General features: G+C 41.1%; 2 protein-coding genes and 1 long non-coding RNA gene across 3 annotated transcripts; 1 reads left to right on the top strand and 2 right to left on the bottom strand.

Annotated features, from left to right (window-relative positions):
- LOC103222017 (histone H3.1) lies at positions 1-998 on the bottom strand. Its single transcript, XM_007973487.3, has one exon. It carries the CDS (start codon positions 939-941, stop codon positions 531-533), a length of 411 nt encoding a protein of 136 aa, XP_007971678.1. The 5' UTR covers positions 942-998; the 3' UTR covers positions 1-530.
- Positions 999-3,621: 2,623 nt separating this feature from the next.
- H1-1 (H1.1 linker histone, cluster member) lies at positions 3,622-4,424 on the top strand. The gene has a single exon (XM_038005789.2). The coding sequence runs from the start codon at positions 3,677-3,679 to the stop codon at positions 4,322-4,324; it is 648 nt and encodes a 215-aa protein (XP_037861717.2). The 5' UTR covers positions 3,622-3,676; the 3' UTR covers positions 4,325-4,424.
- A 4,904-nt stretch (positions 4,425-9,328) lies between these two features.
- On the bottom strand, positions 9,329-27,499 carry LOC140708831 (uncharacterized). The gene is made up of 2 exons (XR_012089067.1): positions 27,070-27,499; positions 9,329-22,120 (listed from the first exon to the last, which is right to left on the bottom strand). It is a non-coding gene; the product is annotated as an uncharacterized lncRNA (long non-coding RNA).

The raw sequence follows: 27,499 nt of genomic DNA, 5'->3' as shown, positions 1-27,499 counted from the left end.
ACAGAGCTACAGGCTTTGAGGAACTGGGTTAAGAAATACAAACCCATTCAGACTCCAGAACTATTTTAAGTCGAATGTTTTTCTTTTGAGACTGAGTCTCGCTGTCGCCCAGGCTGGAGTACATTACCGCGATCTCGACTCCCTGAAACTTGTGCCTCCCAGGTTCAAGCGGTTCTCCTGCCTCAGCCTCCCGAGTGTAGTTGGGATTACAGGCGCTCGCCATCACGCCCATCGTGTTATTGTATTTTTCGTAGAGACTGGGTTCGGCCATATTGGCCAGGCTGATCCCAAACTCCTGACCTCTGGTGATCTGCCCGCCTCAGCCTCCCAAAGTGCTCGAATCACAGGCGCGTCACAGTGACCAGCCAAAATCGAATGGTTTTGAAGCCTTCAGTGGCAAACATTAAAATGAAAAGTGCTCCCAATGGATTCCCTTTCGTCTGTAGATTGGCTTCTTACAGCTACCTTACTTGAAAAGGTGGTGGCTCTGAAAAGAGCCTTTGATTGGACCGTCAGAGCTGCCGGAGTAATCATGCCCGCTCTCCGCGGATGCGGCGAGCGAGCTGGATGTCCTTGGGCATGATAGTGACACGCTTGGCGTGGATGGCGCACAGGTTAGTGTCCTCAAACAGCCCAACTAAGTAGGCCTCGCACGCCTCCTGCAAAGCCATCACAGCAGAGCTCTGGAAGCGCAGGTCTGTTTTAAAGTCCTGCGCAATCTCGCGCACTAGGCGCTGGAAAGGTAGTTTACGAATCAGCAGTTCGGTGGATTTCTGATAACGGCGGATCTCGCGCAGAGCCACAGTACCGGGCCGGTAGCGGTGGGGCTTTTTCACACCGCCGGTGGCCGGAGCACTCTTGCGGGCTGCCTTAGTGGCCAACTGTTTGCGTGGCGCCTTGCCACCAGTAGACTTCCGAGCAGTTTGCTTAGTACGAGCCATAATAGGAAAACAGCACAATGTAACACCCAACACCAGCGCAAATACGTTCGCCAGCTTCTCTGCTATTTATAGTGAGTAAAGTGCAGTGATTGGATGATAGAAGACGCTAAATATGACGTTACGAGTTCTGATTGGTCTATCTTTAAGCCTCAACAATCGTGCAGTTTCACTGGCTACTATATTCTATTCCAACTCTACAGATTATTATTTTTAAAGTGGTATTATTATTACTATTATTATTATTTTATTTCACTTTTGCTTTGTTCCCCAAGCTGGCTTTAACTTGGGCTCAAAGGATCTTCCCGCCTCAGCGTCCGGACTAGCTGGGATTACAGGGGAGCGCCACCGCGCCGGCTTGTACTTTAATTTTTTAATCTGTTGTCCTCTTATACATCTGGTTTTCATAACCTGAAGGCTGTGTTTATTTTCCATAAAACAAGGCATTGATTCCAAAGGTATTATAATTCTCCAATTCTGTATAGCCTTCAGCTCTTTAGGAGAAAAAAAAAAAAGAGGGAATCCTCCTCTCCGGAAATGTACCCTTAACGGGAATTTCTGAAACCTTTCACAATAATTGCATTCCTTTGTAATGCTTTAATTGACTTAGTAGCGCTATTGAAATCTACAAAGCCTCTCAAACATAGTAGGATTACACTATTCCTCATAGAAATATTTTCTATGAGACGTCTTTCTCTTGATTATGCTCTTTGAATCCTAAACTTGCAGTGTTCTGCAGCTCTTGTTTTCTAAGTCTAGGTGTACTCTGCCAGTCAATAAATGGCGTTTCTCCAGCACTGCCGCCAGGTACCACCAGCTGGGAATTGTTGCTCTTGCGGAGCAGGAGGTGGACTTGGCCCAAGAGAAACTGGATGGTAGTCCGCAAGGAACATAATTTAGCACTGCCAAGCGCTAATGTAATCCTTTTAAAAGTCTCAAAATGCTAAAAAGTGGATTGTGACCTTTTTAAATTCACAGGAGACAGGCCACTTTCTATCTTTTGATTGGTTTAGGCTATTTTCTTGAACAGCCATTTAGAAAGCAGATCTATCATCCTTTATTTGCATGGAGCGTTCCCATTTTATTTGAAGCCAGTTTAACCCAAAGGAAACAAGGGAGGCAGAACCCATTATTTAAAGTGGAAGCTCCTGAATCAGATAATTCGGAGTATTTCCTTTTTAAAAGTTGCGTTTTTTTCAGATACCTCGCTTATTACATTAAGAAAGGTTTATATCTTTCATAAAGGGTTTACTTACAAAAACCTTCCAATTTTGTATACCTGTGTTTCATAACTAACCGTCAAACCAAGATGTATAGTTTCCAAATGTTATTTTCCAAATTTTAAGAAATTACGTGAAATATTTGAATGCGTGGCTTCTCAATAAAATAGACGTAGGAAACACTGGTAAAGAAGATGGGTACAATAGTTATCTGGGACTACTACATTATTTGGTTGGCACGTTGTTTGAAGAAAAAGGGAAAAAGCTCAGGTTACTTAGCACAGTTCGGACTCATTTAAAAACTACAACAGTACGAACGGAAATAGACCGCATTCCCTCACTCTCCGCTGTGTTAGGGGGTTATCCAGAATAGGATTGTAGAAGTGGATGTCTATTTAATAGTTTTTTTGTTCTCCCGTTAGCTGAGTCTCTGATTGGCAATGTGAGATCGTTTTAGCTTATTGATAATTTGAAATGCTCTTAACAGCCACAAACAAGCTAAAGAGAGGTTACCATAAAATCTTATCCCCAGGGTGTGCTTACACTTACCGTTTGTTTTCACACTAAGGAGACTTAACTCCCAGCAGAATGCCTGTCGGGGAACCAGTTTCTTGGACCCAGCATTTTACGCCTTTCGCAGGTTTGTTAGGCCCATAAATCTTTGTTGAATAAAACAATGAGTTGACCATGTCATGGTGCGCTCATTGCATGTGCTGACATGGAACACAGGTTGTAAACCTTAACACCCATTTGGGGCATGTTGTATGGATGAAAAGGGCATTGGAAATTCCTGAAGTGCATCCCACATTGGACTGTGGAAGTAAGTTGCAAGTGCAGAAACGTTTCCACACTTGCAGTTTGAGTATTAATTGCGGCGTTAGTGAATTCCGGTGTTGTCTACGATTCATTCTTCTTTGACGTGAAAGGTATTCGCGAGACACATTGCTCTAAAACATTGCCAGAAAATGTAAGAGTTGATGACTACTAGCCCTAACACGGCCTAAAACCCGCACTTTCCTCTTTCTCCCCAACTATTCAAAACACTGTATTTTACATTTCTTGCAAATTAAAAACTAACATCTCTGGCAACGGACCTCTAAAAATTTCTAATAAAACTCCTTGGATGCTTGTGGGGCTGCATTTGCAAACCGCTCCCCATCAACCTACTCCCTAAAAAAGAGCTGCTTTTTGGGAGACAAGCGGCACCCTCTGATGTTACTGGGCGGCAGTCGGCCTACAATTTCCTTCACAATGAGGCAATCGGAGCGGCTTTTTCGGTGTGTTTGCTTGCGTTAAGGGGAGCAGGACCATAGGCCCTAGAGGCCCCCAGGTGCTCTCTGAGACTGGGGGAAACCCTCTGCAGCGCGCAGGGGGCGCTAGGGTGCGAGGGGCGGGCACTGACGGGCACCAATCACTGCGCAGTCCCACCCTATAAATAGGCTGAGTCGGGGCCTTTTTTTCCCGCATCCTGCTTGGTCAGGTTTATACCAGTTTACTTGGTGTGCTGTATTAGTCACCATGTCCGAAACGGCGCCTCCGGCTCCCGCCGCTTCTGCTGCTCCTGAGAAACCTTCTGCTAGCAGGAAGGGAAAGAGACCTGCTAAGGTTGCAGCGGCCACTAAGAAAAAGCCCGCTGGCCCTTCCGTGTCAGAGCTGATCGTGCAGGCTGCCTCCTCCTCCAAGGAGCGTGGTGGTGTGTCGTTGGCTGCTCTTAAAAAGGCGCTGGCGGCCGCGGGCTACGATGTGGAGAAGAACAACAGCCGCATTAAGCTGGGTATTAAGAGCCTGGTAAGCAAGGGAACGTTGGTGCAGACGAAGGGCACCGGCGCCTCGGGTTCCTTCAAACTCAACAAGAAGGCATCCTCCGTGGAAACCAAGCCCGGCGCTTCAAGGGTGGCTGCAAAAACCAAGGCAACGGGTGCATCTAAAAAGCCCAAAAAGGCCACGGGGGTTAGCAAAAAGAACGTCAAGACTCCGAAAAATGCTAAAAAGCCTGCGGCAACAAAGAAATCCTCTAAGAGTCCCAAAAAACCCAAAGCTGTAAAACCCAAGAAAGTAGCTAAAAGCCCTGCTAAAACTAAGGCCATAAAACCCAAGGCGGCCAAGGCTAAGGTGACGAAGCCAAAGACTGCCAAACCCAAGAAAGCGGCACCCAAGAAAAAGTAAATTCGGTTGGAAACTTCTACTAACCCAACGGCTCTTTTAAGAGCCACCTACACACTTCGGGAAAAGAGCTCTAATACACAGATGAAATTCCCCAAGCAAATGCAATACGCCCTCATTTATATTAGAATCACTTGGAGAGTCAATAGGAACTTTAACATAGGTTGAGTAGTAAATTCTTGCCAGATGAGGCTATCAAAGATAGCAAGGTGAATTCAAATGCACCGAGTTAAAGTCGAATTTTAGATCACCTGTTTGTTGCTTTTTTTTTTTTTTTTAAAGTAGCCCGAAGTCCCGCATCTCACGACCCCAAGCTAATTAGTCATAACTGTAACAAACCAAGGTTGAAGCCTAGTCCCAGGCTTGAGGCTTTTTTATTATGCAAGGTTAAAGTGCGGACATTGCGTTCTTGGGTCAATATTGCTAAAGTAGCCTTTTCCGAAATTGGGTGGTCCTAAGAAATGCTTCTGGGATAGTTGGCAAAATTCATGGCTTAATCACGCTCTCTCCGCAGGAGTGGCTAGAGAGGTGTCTGTCCTTGGGAATGACGGTGACCCTGCTGGCGTGACTGGCGCCCACGTTGGCGTCCTCTGAAATCCCCACCAGGTAGGCCTAGCTCGCTCGCTTTCTGCAGCGCCATCATGACAAAGCTTTGAAACGCAAAATGCTCTTGCTTTGCGCAGCGCTTTACCATGGGTGCACTTACAGGCTGTCGACTTGGTTTAGGCCCTCATCAGGACAAAGGAGCTTAGTTGCAATGGAGTTTTAGAGCTGCAACTCTAAAGCCCTCGCTCGGTTTCTCTGTTTTTAGAAACAGTAGCGACCTGATTGGATAATATTTGAAAATTACTGTGCTTAACTGGATCGTGTTTCATCAATCGTGCAGGATTTTCAACCCTGGTGGAGCCCACACATTCAATACTGAAGATCCTTTTCTCAGAACTGCCCCTTTAAGCTTTTGCAATTTTAATTCTGGGGTTCAGATTTTAATAACTGAACTTTTTTGTTTACATCTGACAAAAAGAGTATATGATGAGCCAAGTTTACTCACTTAGTGCAGCTCAATTCTAAAAGTTTATTTTTGCGTGTGTGCATATGAGTTAATAATTAGTTGTATTTTTCAAACGGTCGGTCTTTTTTCAATTGTTTTGCTTAGCTCCTTCCATCGTCTAAAGTCAGGGATACAGGCACATCACATCCCTGTTCCCCCTTCCTCAAACTAATATGTAGCTACCTGTTTTTCTTTAAAAAAAAAAATAAATTATCACCTATTTCTGTGAGAAATATACATGTTTTTCTTTGAACTAAGTATTTTACATACACCTATCTATATACATGCATAGTTTTTTGTTTTTTTTAAAAAAAAAAAAGTTATCTTTTGAGACTGGGTCTCAGTCTGTTGCCCAGGCTGGACTGCAGTGGCATAATCACAGCCCACTGTAACCTCCAACTCCTGGATTCAAGCTATCCTGCAGCCTCAGCATCCAGAGTAACTGGGATTGCATGGACACACCACCATGCTGGGCTAATTTTTTATTTTTATTTTTTGTGGAGATAGTCCCACCATACTGTCCAGGCTGGTCTAGAAATGGCCTCAAGCGATCATCGGCCTCCCAAAGTGTTGGGACTACAGTCACTGTGCCTGGCTCCGTATGCATAATTGTTTTGTCTTTTGATTAGGGTTATTAATTTAAAAAACAAAAAAAGGCTGGGCGCAGTGGCTCACGCCTGTAATCCCAGCACTTTGGGAAGCCGAGTAGGCAGATTGCTTGAGCTCAGGAGTTCAAGACCAGCCTGCGCAACATGGTGAAATCCCGTCTTGACAAAAAATACAAAAAATTAGGCCCGGTGGCACGCACCTGTAGTCCCAGCTACTTGGGAGGCTGGGGTGGGAGGATGACTGGAACCTGGGAGGTAGAGGCTGCAGTGAGCAGAGATCGTGCTGCCATGCACTCAAGCCTGGGTGACAGAATGAGACCCAGTCTCAAAACAAAAATAATAAAAATTTTGTACAATGATGTTATATACACTTCTGCATGTTGCTTTTCTCTTAACCAAACATTTCTAAAACCCTGTCATGAAAAAAGAGATCCTTCACATGGAGTAGCATAAGTTATTCATCCATTTCTTATTGATAAGCATTGATGTTTCCAGTTACCACTGCTGAACATGGTGCAATTGAATAGAATTCCAGGGCTGAGATTGTTAGGTTGTATTTTATTATTTTATTTATTTATTTATTTATTTAGACAGAGTCTCGCTCTGTCGCCCATGATGGAGTACAGTGGCATGACCTCAGCTGCAACCTTCGCTTCCTGAGTTCAAGCCATTCTCATGCCTCCGGTCTCCCGAGAAGCTGGGATTACAGGTGCCTGCCACCATGCCTGGCTAATTTTTATATTTTTAGTAGAGATGGGGTTTCACCATGTTGTCCAGACTGGTCTCAAACTCCTGACCTCAAGTGATCTGGCCACCTCGGCCTCCCAAAGTGCTGGGATTACAGGTGTGAGCCATGGCGCCAGACCTGAACTTTGTCTTCTGTTTCATCAGTCCTTCTGTCGGTTCAAGCACCAATATCACACTGAAGACTGATGATTCTATATAAATATGGTAAAGACTGTACACCCTTACTGTTCTTATTTTTTAATTTTAAGGCAATTTTAGATTCCAGCTTTCCAAAGAATTGTGGAATGCTTAGAGCTACAGAAGCCTCGGAAGTCATTTAGTTTTTGTTTTATCAGAGAAAATTCTGTAGAGACCACCTCTGTCCTACTCTCACTGAGTACCATCCATAGTACCCCCCATCAGCTTTAAAGGGCAATAATACCTTATGGACATGATGCTTTTCCTCAAATATATTCTAAGCCATGGTCAATGCAAAAAAGTGAGAAGGAAAGTGGAATAAGTTGTTATCTAAGAATCACTGGGTGCTATCTTTAAACTGATTTATCACTCCCTCTTCCAAACTCTCCTGAAGGTCACTCTGCTTCCCTTACTACATAAGAACTCCTAACTCCAAGGGAGGAGGATAAGTTATTCTTATTCTATGCTTAGAAAAAGAGAAAATGGGTTTGGTAAGCGTCCACTTTCTGCTACTATTCTCTATGTTTCTGTGTTTTTTATAGGATCATTCACTTATTGGTTGGCTCTTGAGAGGGAATGCAAGGTTCAAGGAGAGAAGCCTAGATCCTGCCTGTATAGAACCTCATGATGGTATGCTTCTCTAAAATGAGGCCTGAAGGAGACATGTTGAAAGTGACCCATAAATCTGCAGTATCTCATGTCTCTCAATGGGGAGAAGGAGTACTATGGGAAATAGCATTAGGTCAATGACAGTAACAACTCCCAGGTGAGTTGATTTATTCTTTTATTTATAAAGTTGTTAATATGCCACATAGTCCCTAATTTTGCCACAAATAGTCATTATTTTAATTTCATATTTCAATATTGATAAATGAAGGAAAAATGAGTAGCAGTTAAGCAGTCCATAAACCTACATATAGCAAATTGGAGATTTTAAAATTGATTCTGGGTGCTTAAAATCCTTCTTGTGGAAAAACATTTTTCTTATTACAAGATTTCAACATTCTTTAAACTGAGAAGCATAACATATAAACAGAAAATCATAGCAAAACAAAAATTCAAAGCTCAATGAGTGAACACCATAATAATTGCCACACAAGTAAAAAGAAACAGAGAATCAGCCAATCCTCCCAGAGCCGCTGATGCTTGCTTCCAGTCACATATCACTCCATCTGCCCTAAACATAACCCCTATTTTGATTTCTAATGCTGTAATTTAGTATGCCTGTTTTTGAAACATATAAAATGGAAATAAAACATATGTAATCCTATGTACCTGACATCTTTCACTCCAGAACATTAGGTTTGAACAGATTCATCTGTGTTGCTGTGTATAACTTCAATTCATTTTTATTGTTATATAATATTCCATTTTATGAGTGTGCAACAATTTAGGTGTCTACTGTTGATGCATATTTGCTTCCTTTTTTTCAGCTAACATAAACAATACTGTGAATATTCCTGTGTATGTGTCTTAGTATATATAGGAATACATACTTTGTATATCTAGGAGAGGAATTGTTGGGTCAAATGCTAAACTCTTTTTGAAAGTGGTGATTTAGGTTTACATGCGATGAAATGAAAATTAAAACCACAGTTATAAATAGACATGGATGAACCTCACAAACCTAATGTTGATGGAATCTAGCTGGGAATTCTTATTCTTCCATATACTTTCCAATATTTTTTTTCCAATTAAAATTTTTAGTCTTTTGAAGATGTTATCCATTGTGGCAGATAGATGTGCAGTAGTATCTCATTATGGTTTTATTTTACATCTTTTGCCCATTTTTCTTATTTGGATTGTGTATCAGTCTACTTGGGCTGCCATAACAAAAATACCAGACTAGGTAGCTTAAACAAAAGGAATTTATTATCTCACAGTTCTAGAGGCCAGGCCAGAAATCCTAAATCGAGGTGCCAAGAGATTCAGTTTCTAGTGAGGGCTCTCTTATTGACCTGATGATAGTTGCTGTCTTAGATTGTTTGGTGCTGAACAGAATACTGGAGACCAAGTAATTTATAAAGAATACAGATTTATTTCTTACAATTCTGGTGGCTATAAAGCCCGTGGTCAAGGGGCCCACCTCTGGCAAGGGCCTTCTTACTGTGTCATCTCATGGCAGATGTGAGATGTCATCTCATATTCAAACCACAGCAGTCACCTTTTGTGTCCTCATGTGGCCTCTTCATATGCCCATAAAATGATCTCATGTCTTGTCTTTTTCTTATAAGGACACCAGATCTATCAGACCACTGGTCCACACTTATGACCTCATTTAGCCTTAATTATCTCCATAAAGTCCCAAAATCCCTATCTCCAAATATAGTCACATTGGGTATTAGAGTTTCAACATCAATTTTGGGGGAACACAATTTAGTCCAAACAGATTGTGATTTTTCTTGCTGGTTTAAGATAGCCGTCTTTTTGTCTTTTTTTTTTTTTTTTTTTTTTTTGAGATGGAGTCTTGCTGTGTCACCCAGGCTGGAGTGCAGTGGCACTGTCTCAGCTCACTGCAACCTCCACCTCATGGGTTCAAGAAATTCTCCTCCTCCCAAGTAGCTGGGACTACAGGTGTATACCACCATGCCCTGCTAATTTTTGTATTTTTGGTAGAGACAGGGTTTCACCATGTTGGCCAGGCTGGTCTCTAACTCCTGACCTCAAGTGATCCACCCGCCTTGGCCTCCCAAAATGCTGAAATTACTGGTGTGAGCCACTGAACCTGGCCTGTCTTTCCTGTTTTAAGTTTTTAAATTTTGCTCACGAGCCCTTTGTCCATTTTATGTGTTGCAGGTGTTTCCTCTGTAACTTGTCTTCTCTCTGTCACTGAGGCTGGCGTGCAGTGGCACAATCACAGCTCACTGCAGCCTCCACCTCCCAGAATCAAGCGATCCTCCCACTTCATCCTCCCTAGTAGATGGGACTATATGTGCAGGCCACCATGCCCAGCTAATCTTTGTATTTTTTTTGTAGAGATGATGCTGTTGCCCAACCTGGTCTCAAACTCCTGGGCTCAAGCAATCCATCAACCTTGGCCTCCCAAAGTGCTAGGAGCCAGGAGCCACCACTGCATCCAACCAATGATATCTCATGATGCATCAGAGTCATTAATTTAATGTACTCGAATTAATCACAGTGCCCTTTTAAGCCCAAGCTTTTTTGTATCTTGTTTAAAAAATCATTTTCTATTTCAAGGTCATGAAGATCTTATTTTATAATACCTTCTTGTGAAATTAGTTCTCAAGACTACCCTCACTTCTAATACCAATTGTAAGTTGGGAGGTCTGTGGTTCCCATCAACCTTAGGTTACTAATTTGCTAAAAGGACTCACAGAACTTGCTGAAGCTGTTAGCCTCATGCTTACAATTTATTATAGGATATATAGCTTATTATATGTCATTCCAATGCATGTAAAATTATACAACTACCTTTAAAAAGATTTTAGCATTTGACCCAACAATTCCACTCTTAGGTATACAAACAGCCAAACAGCAGATATGTGTGCACCTATATACCAAGACACATACACAGCAAAATTCATTGTTTGTAATAGTTGAAAAGGGGAAACAAGGAATACAAATTAAAATCAGCTGAGGAAAGAAACACACAGGGCAGTATTATGGATCGAATTGTATGCAGACCTCCCTTGTCCCCAGAAGATATGTTTAAAGTCCCAACTCCCAGTACCTCAGAATTGTGGCCTTATTTGGAAATAGGATAGTTGCAGATATAATTAGTTAAGATGAGGTTATATTATAGTATGATGGGCTGGTGACTTATAAGAAGTAGTGTGTGTGTGTGTATATATATATATATTTAAATAGAACTAGTATTCTTCTAAGGTGGTCATGTGAAGACAGACACACACAGGCAGAGACTGCAGTTACGCAGCTGCAGGCCAAGGAATGTCAAAGGTTGCCAGCAAGTACGAGAAGCTAGGAAGAGTCAAGGAAGGATTTTCCTACAGACTTCAGAGGAAGCAGAGATCTAATGATACCTTCATGTCAGATTTCTAGCTTCCAGAACTGCAAGAGAATGTATTTGTTGTTTTAAGCCACCCTAGCTTCTGGCTCTTTGTTACAGCAGCCCTAGGAAACTAATATAGGCACAATCCAGGCAAGTTCCAAATATGAGCTTCCAGTTGTCCTCTCCCAGTAATATCATGAACAGTATTACTTTCCCAGCATTAATGTGTGACAATACACATGAAGGACAGAGCAGTCCCCACTTATGCACAAAAGATATGTTCCAGGATCCCCAGTGGATACCTGAAACCATGGATAGTACTGAACTCTATATAACTTTTTTTTTCCTACACATACATAGCTATGATAAAGCTTAATTTATAAATTAGGCACAGTAAGAGATTAATAACAATAAAATAGAATTGTTAATAATATACTTTATAAAAGTTAGGTGAATGTTTATTTCTGAAATTTACCATTTATTATTTTTGGACTGCAGTAGACCACAAGGAACTAAAACCATGTAGAGACTAGATACAGGATAACTGTATCTGCCAGTCAAGGAAGCTCACCCACCCGAGCCTCAGTGTGCAGTTTTAGTGGCCTGCCATGGTTGACTGCTCACATGGCTGATCTTTTAGTCTACCTCCACAGGTAGAGCTGATACTGTGTGGCTGAAAGTTCCTATTATAAATCACATTGTTGACTGTGTGGTAGTCAAAACCTCCAGGTAAACAAAGACACACTTATCAGGGAGGACATTTCAAGGGTCTAAAATTCATCTCCCAGTAGCTGAGGGCAAAGGCTAGACCTCTTTTTGGGTAAGATTAATTTTTTACCATATACTGTTATAAGCTTTATTTTGCTTTTCATGTTTAGTTCCCCTGGAATTTTTTTTTGTGTATAGTGTGAAGTAGGGGGTCAAGTTTCTTTGGTTTTTTCCTTTTTGTTCTTTTTCTGTTTAAAAGGATATACAATTGTCCCATGCCATTTATTTACAAGAGTCCTTTCACCACGGTTGTATGGTGCCACTTTAGATGTAAATCAGTGTCCATATTTGTTTAAGCCTGTTCCATTCATTTGTTTGTCTATTTTTGGACAACAAAATCCTGATTATTGTCATTTTATCGGTTTTGATATTTAATAGAGCAGCAGCTCTGTCTTGTTATTTTTAAAGAATGCACTGATTATTCTTGGGTCCTTGGATTTGTATATTAAATTTGAACCCTGTTTGTCAATTTCTATCATAAAGCTTATTGGGAATCTGATTAGGATTACAATGGATTTGTAGATCAGTTTGGGGACAATTAATACCTTTAAAATATTGACCACTTCAACTGTAAATATATTCCTCCATTAGTTTTCCTGTTTAATTTCTCTGAGTAATACATTATAGTTTTCTTCGTAGAAGTCATATATGTAGAAAATTCAAAGGCCAAGTGCGGTAGCTCACGTCTGTAATACCAGCACTTTGGGAGGCTGAGGTGGGTGGATAACCTGAGGTCAGGAGTTTGAGACCAGCCTCGCCAACATGGCGAAACCTCGTCTCTAGTAAAAATACAAAAATTAGCTGGGTGTGGTGGCGGGTGCCTGTAATCCCAGCTAATCAGGAGGCTGAGGCAGGAGAATGGCTTGAACCCAGGAGGCAGAGGTTGCAGTGAGCCAAGTTCCTGTTACTACACCCCACCCTGGGCAACAGAGCAAGACTTCGTCTCAAAAAAAAACAAACAAAAAAAAAGAACATTTAAATAATCGATGTAGATAATTCAAATAACTAAAAAATGAATAGTTATTAAAGTATCAGGACATAAAAGCAAAAAAATCAATAACCTTCATATATACAAAGTGGCCAGTTAGAGAAAAAAAAAAAGAATAGACAAGACTTAAAAAGGCTGGGAATCTCCCTGAAAATCTTTGAGAGCCTTGGCCCTGCCCTCAGGGATTTCTCTGGCTTCATGCCCAGATATAGGTACAGTTCCTTGTTTAAAAAATATTACCCCATCAATCAAGAAGGGGCTCCTTCCCCAGAGCATAAGGACCTCCTTAACACAGGACACTAGATATCTAAGGGACACCTCTCAAGGAAGTTAGACTTCCAAGGAATGGTGTTTCCTCTGTCCCCAAACCCTGGAACTCACAGCACAACTGCTCCTTGGAGTTCAGTTTCAAATCTACAAGGCCGTCATGAAGGTTGCAGACCAAGTCCATGGCCTCAGTGTCTGGATGTACAGTGGCTTTGGCACCTGAATGTGAGAACATGATCTCCCTGAAACCACCACAAATATTGTTTCATGTTATATATGTTTTTGCTTATCTGAAATTCCTTTTCTTTAAAAGTTCAATTTACATATTTTTCAAGCCCCTGAACAAGCTTCATGAGCATTTATTGAACCCACAACTTTTAAAACCTACTGAACACTTTGCTATATGTTGTCATTCACTATCCACCAATTATTTAATTATTGATCAATATTCTTTCCTTAGTGTTGGGATCATTTATACATGTATTTCTTTTATATTGCATATTTTATATTTCTGCATTACAGTTATTACATATTACTTTTGCTACAGTAATAGTTCAGAAGTGTACATCCAAAATTTAGCTGTGGAGTGAATGGACTGAGTGAGGCAGAACTGGAGGCAAGAAAATGTCACAGTAATTGTAAAAAAGATAATGTACAATTAGAGCAAGAAAGTAGCAGTGAAATTGAAGAAATATAGATGTGTTTGAGAGAAAATTGGGAGGTAGAATCAACAGCTTAGATGTAAGGATGAGAAGGGTCAAGGATGACACTAGGGTTTTTAACTGGACCAAGTAGGTAGATGGAACATTTCTTCCCGAAAGGGCAGATCAGATCATCTGTTGTCTCAAACGGCATGAAGAGTAGAAAGCCTGGGACAGATCCTGAGATGACCAATACCCATGGTGCAGGGAGAGGGAGAGAGATCTGCTAAAAAGACTGCAAATGTCAGGATAGTAGAAAATCATGAGTGTGTGATGTCCTGGAAGTTCATGTTTGAGAACATTTAAATGGTAAGTCTGACAAAAAGCTGGAGGCCAACTGTGGACTCCCATGAGAGTGAGGAGCTCCCACACTTTTGTGGGCATCGGAAAGCCCACCAGGTACTTACAGTGAAGATCTGAGAAGGATCCTCTTGTGGCTTTGGCAGGGAGAGAAGAATCATTATGAAATACACCCAGAACATTCTTCAAAACAAAGGCCTACTCTCAAGGGGAAAAACCCTTTGCCAGAGTCTTATCCCAGTTGGGAGAAGGTAATTCTTCCCACTGCAGCCTCCTCTAGGCTTTCTGTCTCAGTTAAGGGAGGAAAAATAGTCAACAGGGGTCAGAGCTTCATGAAAATAAATTGGAAATGGTGCAGCCAGGAAAGGAGCAAAGGTCTGAGGAGGAGGAGGAGGAAGAGGAGTTGTTGTACCATTATAAACACTTGTGAAGGTCCCAGCCCCAAGATACAGGTGTGCTAATAAACTGAGGCTTAACATTTTGAGTACAGAATGCTTCCTCTCCCTAACACCATCAAGACTCCAATTGAATAACAATGAATTATGAATGAAAGAGCTGTAAGGAGAGACAAAAATGAGAATGAGACAAGTGTTGATATCTAGAGATGCCAAAAAGGCAAGGAAGATAACTAAAAAGGCACTCTGGATTTAGAAATAGGAAGTCATTAGTGACCTTGTAAATAATGGAGCCAGAGGAATACCAGGGGCAGAAGCCTCACTATAGTGTGTTGCACCTGTCAGAACAGAGGCAGGAGGTGTAACTGACTCTCCCACAGTGTGGCTTTGGAAGAGAGAAGTCAGCAGCTGGATGGAGATTTGGGAGAGGGAAAGCTTTTTTTTTCCCATTGGAAAAGACTGAGCTATGTGTAAATAGAATAAGACGTTAATAGAGGGGAAGGGTGTAGTCACAGGAAAGAGGGCAGACAAAAACAAGTGCACAGTTATCTGAGGAGGGAAACAATGGGATCAAGCTGTAAGTATATAAATTTGTCTTGATAGAAGAATCCTTGATCTGGTTTATTCAGTGTTTGGTTCAAACCCAGATCCCTGTTCTGCCTGTCTCTGACTTGCTCTGTGCCCCAGAAGCCCAGCTTCTATAGATGGCATTAACTGGGCAGCCCTGCCCTCTGGCACCAGCTGGTTTTGGCCAGTGATCAGCCCAGCAGGAAAGTAGATGGCAAAGGAGAGAGAGGTCAGTGTACTTATTCCCTGCATCACCCCCCTGCTCGGTGCCCACCAAGCTCTTCCTCCACAGTCCCAGCTCTGGCCTGGCTCTGGTTACAGGATTCCCTCCCATTGCCTCTTCAGATTTAAAGGTGTGTCTGTCAGGGTGTAACTGGGAGCTAGAAATTGCACTGAAATTGAACAAATAATTTTATGGGAATGGTCGTTAATTGGTTATAAGAGGACTGAAAATGGAAAAGTGGAACTAAAGTATCAGAGACAGTAACGACAGAAAGCAACTACCACCTCCAGGGTTAGGAGAACAAGGAAAAGATTCTTTGAAGACATCCCCAGAACTAGGACCTCTGAGGAGTGGATGCTGGACCACTGATGTTGATGTGTCTGTAGACAGAGGCATGATGAAGCTGATTTTAGGAGCATGGAAGATCTCCAAACTGAAGCCAACTGCTGTTACTGGATTCAACTGCCACTGCCAGGTCGAAGAACCCATTCTGTGAGGATGTCAACAAACAAAGTGGGACATCTTTTCACATTCTTCCAGTCCTCTAGCCTTCCTCCAGTGCTTCCTATTGGTAGTTTGGGGAGGCGCCTAGCAAAGCGGGATTGGAAAAGATAGAAAGGACTAAATCTTCATAATCAGCACAGGGTGACATTGGATCACCACTGTTGCTGATCTTGGGCTGCCTCATACCCCTTGTTCTTCCCATTAGCCCTGTCACAACTCTGTAGATAACCCTTAATTATATGCCCTTCATATATTCTTTTGGTTTAACTTTTTCTGTTGGAATCCTAATATGGCACTCCTCCATTTTTCAGGACTGAAAGAGTATAAGATTATCTTTTACTAAAAAAAAAGAGACAAAACTGATCTAATTCCTGATCATTACATAATCTATACATGTATCAAAATATCACATAGTACCCCATAAATATGTACAACTGTGTCATTAAAAATTAAAATTAAAAGATGGTAAATATAGCTCTGTCAGGCAGTTGGCATTTTACCACGATGGCTTTTATTTCCCCCATTAAGTGGGGAGTGAGGAAGCAGCTGAAAATAGGTGCTTATAGGGGTTTAGAGGGGCTCAAAGCTTTGAGAGAGGAGAATGTCTGAAAGAGCTGCCAAATAGCATGCAGGTCCCATGAGGGCAGAGCCTCTACTCATTCACCAGTGCCTCCTCAATACCTACACTTAAGCCTCACACAAAGTGTGTGCTTAATAAGTATTTGCTGAGTATGTAAAGTGGAGACAGAACCAATCTGGCAAACTTTGTAGGACTGGTGGGCGATGATCAGTCAGGTAAAATCTGTGGATATAAATTTATATTGATCAAAAAATTCAAGGTTAGGTGTTTTTCTTCAGTCACGCTCAGCCATGCTTCAGCCATGCTTAACTCTTCCTGTAGCCACAGAAAAAGGTTTACCCATAATTGAGCTGTGGCTGTGTCTGTAAAGACCATGGTGCAAGGGAGTTGGAGACATAGAAACATTTTTGAAGTAATGGGTAATGGAAGCATGCTACCAGGGAAAGGAAAGAATTGGCAATAGGAAGGAACAGAGATCTGTGGTCCTATGTCCCCTGAGCATATTCCCATGTTAAAGCTAATTCAGTTTTCAATCATCATTAAAATTTTCTTCCTAAATGTATGGCCATTCTTTTCCACAACCACACTAAAACTTTATTACCTCTGGCAAGTGACTATGCAAGTAACTAAGAGCAAAAAATCCACAACTACCATTTGAGCTATAAATTTAGGGAAGTCATCTGGATATTATCTAAGTGACCCTCCACTGAATGTCAATATCTTTGCATATGTGATTTAAATCTGGGCCTTCACAACACCATAAACTGTTCTTGTCTTGAATATCCAGATTGAAGGGAATAAACTGAGTAGTTACGAGTCCTGAAGCTAGAAAGATGGAAATCCCATTTGCTCATCAGAAAGCCTTAGAGCTTGGGGGCTGGAGGGTCCTGTCTCACTGGGACAGAGGGGTTCTTTCCTCCCTGTCTGACACAGTCTGATAACTAGAGAAGCCGGCCAACTTATTCTCCAGGAAGGAGCCATCTTAGTTCCTCCTGAAATGTTCATATTTAGAAATTATTGTTTGTCAGTAATTTAACCCCTTATGGGCTTGCCTTGTGGTCCATATCACTGAATGCAGAGCTTGCCTGGAAGAATTGTGAGGGCCATTCCATCTTCCAAGCTGTAGAGTTTAGTACTTCTTTAAAATTGCTGCTGGACTCTATATTTGAACACAAAGAATCATTTGGGTGTGGTAGCTCATGCCTGTAATCCTATCGCTTTGGGAGACTGAGGTAGGAGGATCATTTGATGCCAGGAGGACCACTTGAGACCACCCTGGGCAACATAGCAAGACCCTGTCTTTAGAAAAAAAATACAATAAAAAAAATAAAAATAAAAGTGAAAAGAGTCTATCTTAGGGACAGACTGTAACTGCTCACTGGAGCTTACCTTTACATAGTTCAAGATCAATTATAATAAAACACTTTTGTGCAGATTCAATAGGATTATTTTAATCCCCATCTTCTCTCTGAGTTTCCAGTCAGTTTCTCTCCGTGTAGACCCCTTCTCCAGCCCACCACTGTCTCTCCTCCTATAGCTCCACCAACTAATCAGAGCTTTTTCTAACGGCACCTAGTGCACCTAGAGTCTATCCAGAATGCTCAGGGAGAAAGTTTCTGAAAGGTAAACTCAGAATGATATTTGTAGCTAAAGTGAGACTTGCTAGAGACAATAAGCTGATAGTTGTAGACTTCAGTGGAAGAGGGATGACACTGCAATGTCAGGGTGCAAGACTTCAAGACGGCAGAGTATGGAAACCCAGTGGGAAGAACGCTCACCAGGAACATGAAGAGAAGGAATTACATGTAAGGATGTCTCAATGTGTTCCCAAATTTGCCCAGCAGAGGGAGGCCTCGGGTTGATGGCAGGCTGACCACACAATTGGAGAAGGCTGAACCTGGGGGCTTTTAACAACCATCGTGGGCTCTATATTGTAAGCATTTATAAAAAGAAGGTTATCCATTCAAAAATATATATTTTTTAAATTTCAGAACAAAATTATGATGAGCTATATTTACTTTTCTACATTCTAATTTTTATACATGAGTATATTTTCCATATATTGTTATAGTACATATTCAATTTTACATTTTGCTTTTTTCACGCAACCATTTTTACTAGATTACTATGTGTTCATAATAATCACTTTTTTAAAACTTTTATTTTTATTTATTTATTTATTTTTTTGAGACATAGTCACATTCTATCGCCCCGGCTGGAGTGCACTGGTGCAATCCTGGCTCACCGCAACCTCCACCTCCTGGATTCAAGCAGTTCTCCTGCCTCTACCTCCTGAGCGGCTGGGATTACAGGCATGCACCACCACGCCCGGCTATTTTTGTATTTTTAGTAGAGATGGGGTTTCAACATGTTGGTCAGGCTGCTCTCCAACTCCTGTCCTCATGATCCGCCCACCTCGGCCTCCCAAAGTGCTGGGATAATCACTTTTTATGCTGCATAATTCTTCAAGTTTGTTGGTATGACTGTATTTACAAAGTCACTCGTTTGTTTTATTAGAAGGAATTCTAGAATATTTTGGCTGCCCTAATTAATTTTACAGTTAATATGATTTTGAAATTGGGTATTGGCTCCTTCAGAATTGTTTTATTAAAATATATTCTATTGTAATTTATGACATTTTCATCATATTAGCATATTTATTGTTAGAATTTCCTAATTTATAAAGCTACAAACTATATATAATATAGATTAGCTCATAACTTTATGCAGTTACAAGTAGAAATAAAATGTTCCCCTCAAGATTGTTTAAAATTTTGTTTGTTATGAACAAGTGTAAAAAACAAAATAACTAAAACACTCCCTCTTTTTTCCTCCAAAATGCATGTTTCCATTTTAATAGAACTCATATTTAATCAGCAGATTTCTATAGTGGCTAGATTTGTAGACTAAATATTAAAAGTCCCAAAGCAAATGCATTTTTCTTTTATATTTTACTGACTTTTATCCAAAGAAAATATAAGAGCTCTTCATCATAACATATGTTTCTTGCTCGTTATTAAATATGACACATTTAGGCTTAAACTGATTTGAAGGTTTATGACATTGTTTAAGTTATTACATAATTAATTCATAAAGATAATGACTAGTTTGAACTACTGACAGCTCACACATCATCAGGTGAACAGCTGAAAGCTTATTAAGCTACTTTCTTATGTTTGTGTCTCCCAGCTACTAAAAGAAACGAAACCCTTCCAAGTGTTAAGGCAAAACTTTCCTCCCCTTTTCTTCCATAAATCTGATTCCATGTTAGTGAAATTTCTACTGATGGCTTTGGTTTCCTCTGTAGTAGGATAGAGATCCTGTGGCAAAAGTCATGTCTGACATGGTGGCAAATAGAAATGGGGAAAAGGAAGGTCTGCAAGAGCCACTATGGGAAACAGGGAGAGGACTGACTACAGAAACCCAGCAGGAATTCCAGAAGAAAACTCAGGCTGGGCACTTTGGCTCACGCCTGTAATCTCAGCACTTTGGGAGGCCGAGGTAGGCAGATTACTTGATTCCTGGAGTTCGAGACCAGCCTTGTCAACATGGCGAAACCTCGTCTCTACAAAAAATAAAAAAATTTGCCAGGCATGGTGGCACGCATCTGTAGTCCCAGCTACTCAGGAGACGTAAGCGGGAGAATCACTTGAGCCTGGGAAGTGGATGTTGGTGAGCCGAGATCACGCCACTGCATTCCAGCCTGGGCGACAAAGCGAGACCCCGTCTCAGTCAATCAATCAATCAATCAATCTCCTGGAAAAGCAACACTATGGAGAGACAGGATTCCGTCAAGGCCTGGGGCACGCAGGAAAATATTAAGGCAGAAGAGGGTTTCCTTCCCATACCACACTGTATCCCACAGGCACTGTGGATGTGCATATGCAAGAGGGGTTGATCATAAGAATTTAGAGTCACAGAGGAGGAGGCACCAAGCAGACTGTGGAGAAGATCATGACCAGAAAGTGACAGAAAGTAAAGCTTCACCTGATTATCTGGCCTCAGGGATTCCAGAGGAACTAGTCCCAGTGGTCTCCTGGTGATGTAGATTCTTAGGTTTCTTTTATGGGGGTTTTCTGGGAGAACTTTGACCCAGTTAGCATTCAAGCAGCTTCCACCCTGCACTTTCATTCTTTCCCCTTCACCTGCTTAGGTTTTATCTGTGCAGGCAATAATAATAAAATTATTGAGCCCTGGACATGTACCTGTAAAGCTCCTTAAAGATGATGCCTTCTAACTCCTCATTCAACAGATACAAAAACATTACAATAAAATGACTCATGAAAGATGCCCACGTAGTTTATAGCAGCTAATAAAAACAGAGTAACTATAAAATATGATAAGTTTATAAAAGTTACATTGAGTATACTTTATAAGAACTGCTTATTGAGTTTGTCTAATAACCACATAGCACAATAATAATATGTATATATTTTTAAATATGTGTAAATATGTGTAATACAAACTTGTAGAAGGTATATCTGAGTACAACCCTGTTCTCTTTGGTTAGCTTTTCTAGTTCATTATGTAAGTGGCATAGCTACCTAAGGACTTATGCTTATAAATGTTTAAAAACCCAAAAAAATACAGAGGACATATGTGGATAATGGAAGAGATAAGATAGGTAGGTGATGGCCGGAAGGACATGGCAGAGGGCGAAACAAAACAGCGTTGGGAACAAGCTCTGTTTAAAAGGTGACTTGTGAACAGCAAAGAGTAGAAAGGGTTCTCTTATAAGTGAAGCCCACAGGAGACTGATGGAAGACAAATGTGTACTGCGTGAGTTTTAAGGCAATAGGAATAGTGGGACCTAGGGCACACCAGAGAGCATATTAACTTTCAAACTTTTAAAAACATCATATCTGCTGGACACAGTGGCTCACACCTGTAATCCTACAACTTTGGGAGGCCAAGGTGGGTGGATAGCTTGAGCCCAGGACTTCGAGACCAACCTGGGCAACATGGCAAAATCCCATCCCTACAAAACAAACAAACAAAACAAAACAAAATTAGCCAGGCACAGTGATGCGCACCTGTGGCCCCAGCTATTCAGAGGCTGAGGTGGGAGGATCGCTTGAGCCCGGGAGGTTGAGGCTGCCTTGAGCCATGATAATGCCACTGCATCTCAGCCTGGGCAACAGAAGGAGAACCTGTCTCAAAACAAAAACAAAAACACACCATACCCAACCACAATGCATCTATCTTAAGTACCAGTACCACACCCCTCTACTCACTACTAAATAGGTGAGTTCCCAATCCCTGGTAGCAGGTTTAAGCATGTTATATTAAAGGTCTTAGGCTAGTGACTCATTGACTCATTAAATGAATATTTACTGTGAATCTACTATGAACTAAGTACTGTGCTAGGTACAAAAGCAAATAATCTAAGCTCTATAAACTTTCTTCATCAACAAAAGGAGATGTTTTAGGCATCTACTCATCGTTCTGAGCTCCATCTTTTGTGACTGTAGTTGGCAGAGCTTTTTATCAGTTTCTCTAAATAGCTCTACCAATCCCTGGTGGATGCTGGCATGCCCCAAGGATCCATCCTGACGGCCCTGTCCGCTTACCTTTGCTGCCTGCCAGCACTGCTCTGCTCTTCTGCAGGACTTTCCTTACCCTTTGGGGTCTTGTGCTGTTAGGCTGCCCTGCTTGTTTTGTTCTGCTTTGCATCACATGTATGTAAAGTCCCTTTCCTGATTTACCCATGACCAAGATATTATGAGATTCTGGAATTTCCCCCAAACCACACTGATTGCTGGGAGAGTAAAAGAAGTGGATTACAAGTGGAACTTAGAAGGGGAGTATTTGAGAAGACTTCTCTGCAAATCCATTTAGAGAGAACTTTCTCCAGTGCTGACTCAAAGATACAGCTCCTTTCATCCTGTGGCTTGGCCAACTTCAGCACATGACTCCCAAGGATGTCCTCAGGATGGTCTCTAATCCAAGGAGCCTGAAGAGAAAAAAAGGCATGGAGTATTGTGAGTGGTAGGTGGTTATGGACCAGTTATGGAAGAATACACATCACTTTTGCCCACCTTCTACTAACCAGAACTCACACAGCCATAGACACCGACAAGTAGGACTTAACAAGTATCTAATTTTGAGTCTAGGAATAAGATTGTAGCAAATATTTAACAGCTTCAAACACAGGTGCATTGCTATCACTATGCCTAGCCCAGGCCTGTCTCCCTTTCCTGCCAAGTCCTAGGGGCCAGCATTTATGTCTAGACTGGGTTTGTTGGGATATTAAGATAATAATGAACCAATGCAACATCTTGACATAAAACCAACTGATACAATGATGTACAAGTCAGATGATTCTGATGGTTATGAATCATGTCAATAAAAGAAATGTGATAAGTAAGGTAATTTTTGTTTTTGCAAATTTTTGTTTGTTCATGACAGGATGAAATCCTGTCACTTGTAGCAACATGGATGGATACTACATTAAGTGATACTACATTACTGCAGGATACTACATTAAGTGAAATAAGCCAGAAACAGAAAGTTAAACACCACATGTTCTTACTTATATGCAGAAGCTAGCTAACTAAATAAGTAAGTTTATCTCATTGAAGTAAAAAGTACAACAGAGATTACTAGAGGCTGGGAATGGTAGGGGAAAGAGATGATAAAGAGAGATTTGTTAAAGAAAATAAGTTACAGCTAGATAAGAGGAATCAGTTCTAGTGTTCTGTTTGTACTACAGAATGGCAATAGTTAACAGTAATATATATTTTCAAAGAGCTAGAAAAGAGGACATTGAATGTTTCCAACACAAAGAAATGAGAAATGCTTGAAATAATGGATATTCTAATTAATTACCCTGATCTGATCACTATACACTGTATGTGTGAAAAATACCACTATGGGCTGGGCGCCGTGGCTCACGCCTGTAATCCCAGCACTTTGGGAGACCAAGGTAGGCAGATCACTTGAGGTCAGGAGTTAGAGACCAGTCTGGCCAACATGGTGAAACCTCATCTCTACTAAAAATCAGTCAGGTATGGTGGCATGTGCCTGTAATCCCAGCTACTCAGGAGGCTGAGGCAAGAGAATTGCTTGAACCCAGGAGGTGGAGGTTGCAGTGAGCCGAGATAGTGCCACTGCACTCCAGCCTGGGTAACAGAGCAAGGCTCCGTCTCAAAAATAAACAAAGAAATACATAAATAAATATTTTTTTTAAAAAAAGAACATCACTATGCACCCCATATATACATATAATTATTATGTCAATTTGAAACATGATTTTGAAAAATGAAAAAATGAAACACAAACAAATATGAATCAATCTTCTCCAAGTTGATATATTTAAAAGGAAAAAAGTCCAAGGGCTTAAACTATTCAATTTCAAAATTTTATTAAAATGCTATAGTAATCTGGAAAGTATTTCAGAATGAATTGGTATAAGGTTAGATACAAAGATCAGTGAAACAAAATAGAGAACCCAGAAATAGATTCACACATCTATGGACAACTGGTTTTGACAAAGGTGTCAAGGCTATTCAGTAAGTAAAAAAATTGTCTTTTCAATAAATGTTTCTTGAACAAGTAGATATCCTGGTGTGGGGGAGAGGACCAGGAGCCTTACCTCAAACTTTACATAGACTTAAATGTAAAAGCTAAAATTATAAAACTTCGTTAAAAAATAGGAGGAAATCGTCAATACCCTAGGGTTAGCAAAGATTTCTTTAAAACAAAACAACAGGTTTATAGTTAATGAAACAAAAACAACAAAATGATAAATTAAATTTCATCAAAAGTGAAAATCTGCTTTTCAAAAAACATTATAAAATGAAAAGCAAGAGGCTGAGGCATGAGAATCACTTGAACCCGGGAGGTACAGGTTGCAGTGAGCTGAGATGGCGCCGCTGCACTCCAGCCTGCATGACAAAGTGAGGATCTTTCTAAAAAATAAAATAAATTGAAAAGAAAAAGAAAAATCACAGGTTGAGAGAAAATATTTATAATAGATGGATCTGACAAAGGACTCGCACCTAGAAAATATAAGGAACCTTATAACTTAGTAAGATGACGAGCCAAAACAAAGAGTAAAAGTTTTCAACAGACATTTCGCAAAAGAAAACAAACAAATGGCCAGTATTCACGTGAAAAGATTTTAAACATCATTAGTTACTAGGGAAATACAAGTCAAAACCACAATGAGATACTTCACACTCAACAGAATAGCTAATGTTGAAAGGACTGACAATCCCCAGGGTGAGCAAGGGTGTGGAGGAAACTACTCTCATATATTGTGGATGTAAGAGGACAATGTTACAACTACTTTGAAAAAAGTTTGGCTGTTTCTAACATAAAATTAAACACTTATACAGCCCAGCAGTATTTCTGGGTCATTTTTCCCAGATAAATGAACACATGTCCACACTATGACTTTTATACAAATGTTCATACTGGTTTTGTTTCACAATGATATAAACTGGAAACAATCCACGTGTTCATCAACAGGTGAATGGGTAAATAAACTGTAATATATCGGGCGGACGCGGTGGTTCAAGCCTGTAATCCCAGAACTTTGGGAGGCCAAGATGGGCGGATCACCTGAGATCAGGATTTCGAGACCAGCCTGGCCAACATGGTAAAACCCCGTTTCTACTAAAAATGCAAAAATTAGCCGGGCATGGTCACAGGTGCCTGTAATCCCAGCTACTTGGAAGGCTGAGCAAGAGAATCGCTTGAACCCAGGAAGCGGAGGTTGCAGTAAGCCCAGACCATGCCATTGCACTTCAGCCTGGGCAATAAGACGGAAACTCTGTCTCCAAAAAAAAAAAAAAAAATTGCAATATATCTATATCTTGGAATATTATAAAGCACTAAAAGGGAATAAACTACTGACACATACAGCAAAATGGATGAATCTCAAAAATGTGAAGGAAAATAAAAAATACATATGATATAAATTCCATTCACATGAAATTTTAGGAATGGGAAAACTAAGCTGTAATTATGGAAAGCACATCAGTGGCTGCCTGGGGCCAAGAGTATGGAAGAGGAGGCACAGGTGATACTACAAATGGAAACTATCTAGGTTGACGGAAGTGTAACTTGATTACAGTAGTAACTGTTTGGGTATATAAAACTCATCAAATTGTATAATTAATACAAGTGTATTTTACTGTGTATAAATTATTCCTTAACAAAGTTGATTTTTCATTAAATATATTATTTGCTAAAATGAGGAGAGACAACTATTATCTTAAAATAGTTAAGCACAATAAAAATTAATACTACAATCAACTCATAATAATGGAAATTAAAGGAGAAAAATAGTGGTATGATTAATTAAAATAAAAAGAAAACCTTCTAAATTTTATCTTAGCTCATAGTTTTAAAAGCTGCCATCCCTAACCAAGGCCACCCTTGACCCTTTCTCATGTCCCATCATTCTGTTTGTTTCATAGTTTATGTGTCACCAAAATCTATCAGATAAACTTATTCATATGAAGATTTAAAGATATTACATGTTAAGCCTTAGTGAATACTTCAATATCTAAAGAAGGTACAAACAAAACAAAATCAACACTTAATGATAAAAGATTACATACTCTCCAGGGAAGACCTGAAGACTAGCCCCTTTCTGGATCCTCCCCGCATCCCACTCCCAGCCCTCCCCTCCAATCCCATGTGCACTGGGCATTCATACAAATAAGACCACCAGCTCTGGATATCTGTACTAATTGATGCTCCTGCTAACTAGCTGAATGACTGCAATGTAAGGACAGCAGCCTTCCATGCTGATAGTGTGTTTGAGGATCCAGAGGGGTCTTTGGTTGGCAGGATTGTTTTACTTCCCCAAGAAGAGAGCTTTGATGCAAAAATAGGTGAAGAAATCAGTACAACAAAACAGTCTAGAAACTACCATGCACACAATAGAGTAGAAGTAGCCTTAAAAGTTGGTGGAGAAAGGATGGTCTATTCAATTACTGGGGCTGAGAAACTGGCTTTCATATGGAATAAAAATAAAATTATAGCTATACCCCATATCATACACAAAAGTTTCTACGTCTAACAAAGACACAGATAGAAAATCTTTTAAAATTTTAGAAGAAAATAGGGCAGAATTTTAGTGCAGAATTTCTTAGACTTGATGCAAAAACAAAGATGATTAAGGTGGCCAGACACGGTGGCTTACGCCTGTAATCCCAGCAGTCTGGGAGGCCGAGGTAGGCGGATTAGTGGAGGTCGTGATTTTGAGACCAGCCTGGACAACATAGTGAAACCCCATCTCTACTAAAATACAAAAATTGGCAGGGGTGGTGGCTCACGCTTTTAATCCCAGCTACTTGGGAGTCTGAGGCAGGAGAATCACTTGCACCCGGGAGGCAGAGGTTGCAGTGAGGGGAGATGGCGCCACTGCACTCCAGCCTGAGCAACAGAGCGAGACTCTGTCTCAAAAAAATCTAAAAATAAAAAAAAAAGATTATTTTTAAAAGGATAGACTAATTTACACGAAAAAAATCGTTTAAATGATCCATACACACCACCTATATTTGGAAAAGTACTTCCTAATACTTTAATAAAAACAGGCGCTAAGAGCATACAACTTATCCTCAGAAGTGTGTTTGCCTCTAGGAGGGACGCAATTGAGTTCTTCCTTCATTTTAACTTGTCATTTTCATTTATTTCAGGAACATATGAAGTAAATACAGTCACACGTTAACCTTTAAAAATCTAGGAAGTGCGTACGCATAGTTCCATTACTTCACTTTTTTTGTACTTTTGCATTTCAAAATATCACAGGGAAGCTCGGTACAGCTTCAAGGTTAGGAGGGGTGGCTCTCTCTTAAGCCCTGTCCCCGCCAGCCCCAGACCTCTCGCCCCGCCACCATTGCCCAGTCCCCACCCCCACTTCCCCACTCCCGCGGTCTCTTAATGCACCTCGTTTTTCGTCCCGTGGACTCAGATCTGTAGTCTACCACCAGGATCGGCTCCTTTCCCGGAGCTCTCCCCCTCAGAGGAAACTGAGACAAGCATCAGCAGGAGACCCATCTGTGGCTCTCCTGAGGGCGCGGCATTCAGACCTTAGACCCAGCTGTGAGAAGGAACCTCAGGCTCACAACAGGCCTGCGCTAGAAAACAATCCTCGCGAGGAGGCGCGCAGGGCGACTGCAGGCTGTAGGGGGCGCTGGCGCCCGCACAGATTCAGGCAGGGCCGGCGCTGCGGGCCGGGCTCCTGCGGCGTGAGGGGCGGCCCCCCAGCAGCGGGGCCCTGGCTGGGAGCCGCGGAGGGAGCATTTGCTTCTCTGCCGGATCCCGAGTCCGGCGGCTGGGTGCCTAGTCCGCGTTCCCCGCCCCCCATCCCCCAACT

Source organism: Chlorocebus sabaeus, chromosome 17 (assembly GCF_047675955.1).
Source record: "Chlorocebus sabaeus isolate Y175 chromosome 17, mChlSab1.0.hap1, whole genome shotgun sequence".
NCBI classification, from domain to species: domain Eukaryota; kingdom Metazoa; phylum Chordata; class Mammalia; order Primates; family Cercopithecidae; genus Chlorocebus; species Chlorocebus sabaeus.
This window is presented reverse-complemented; position numbering and strand designations above follow the sequence as displayed.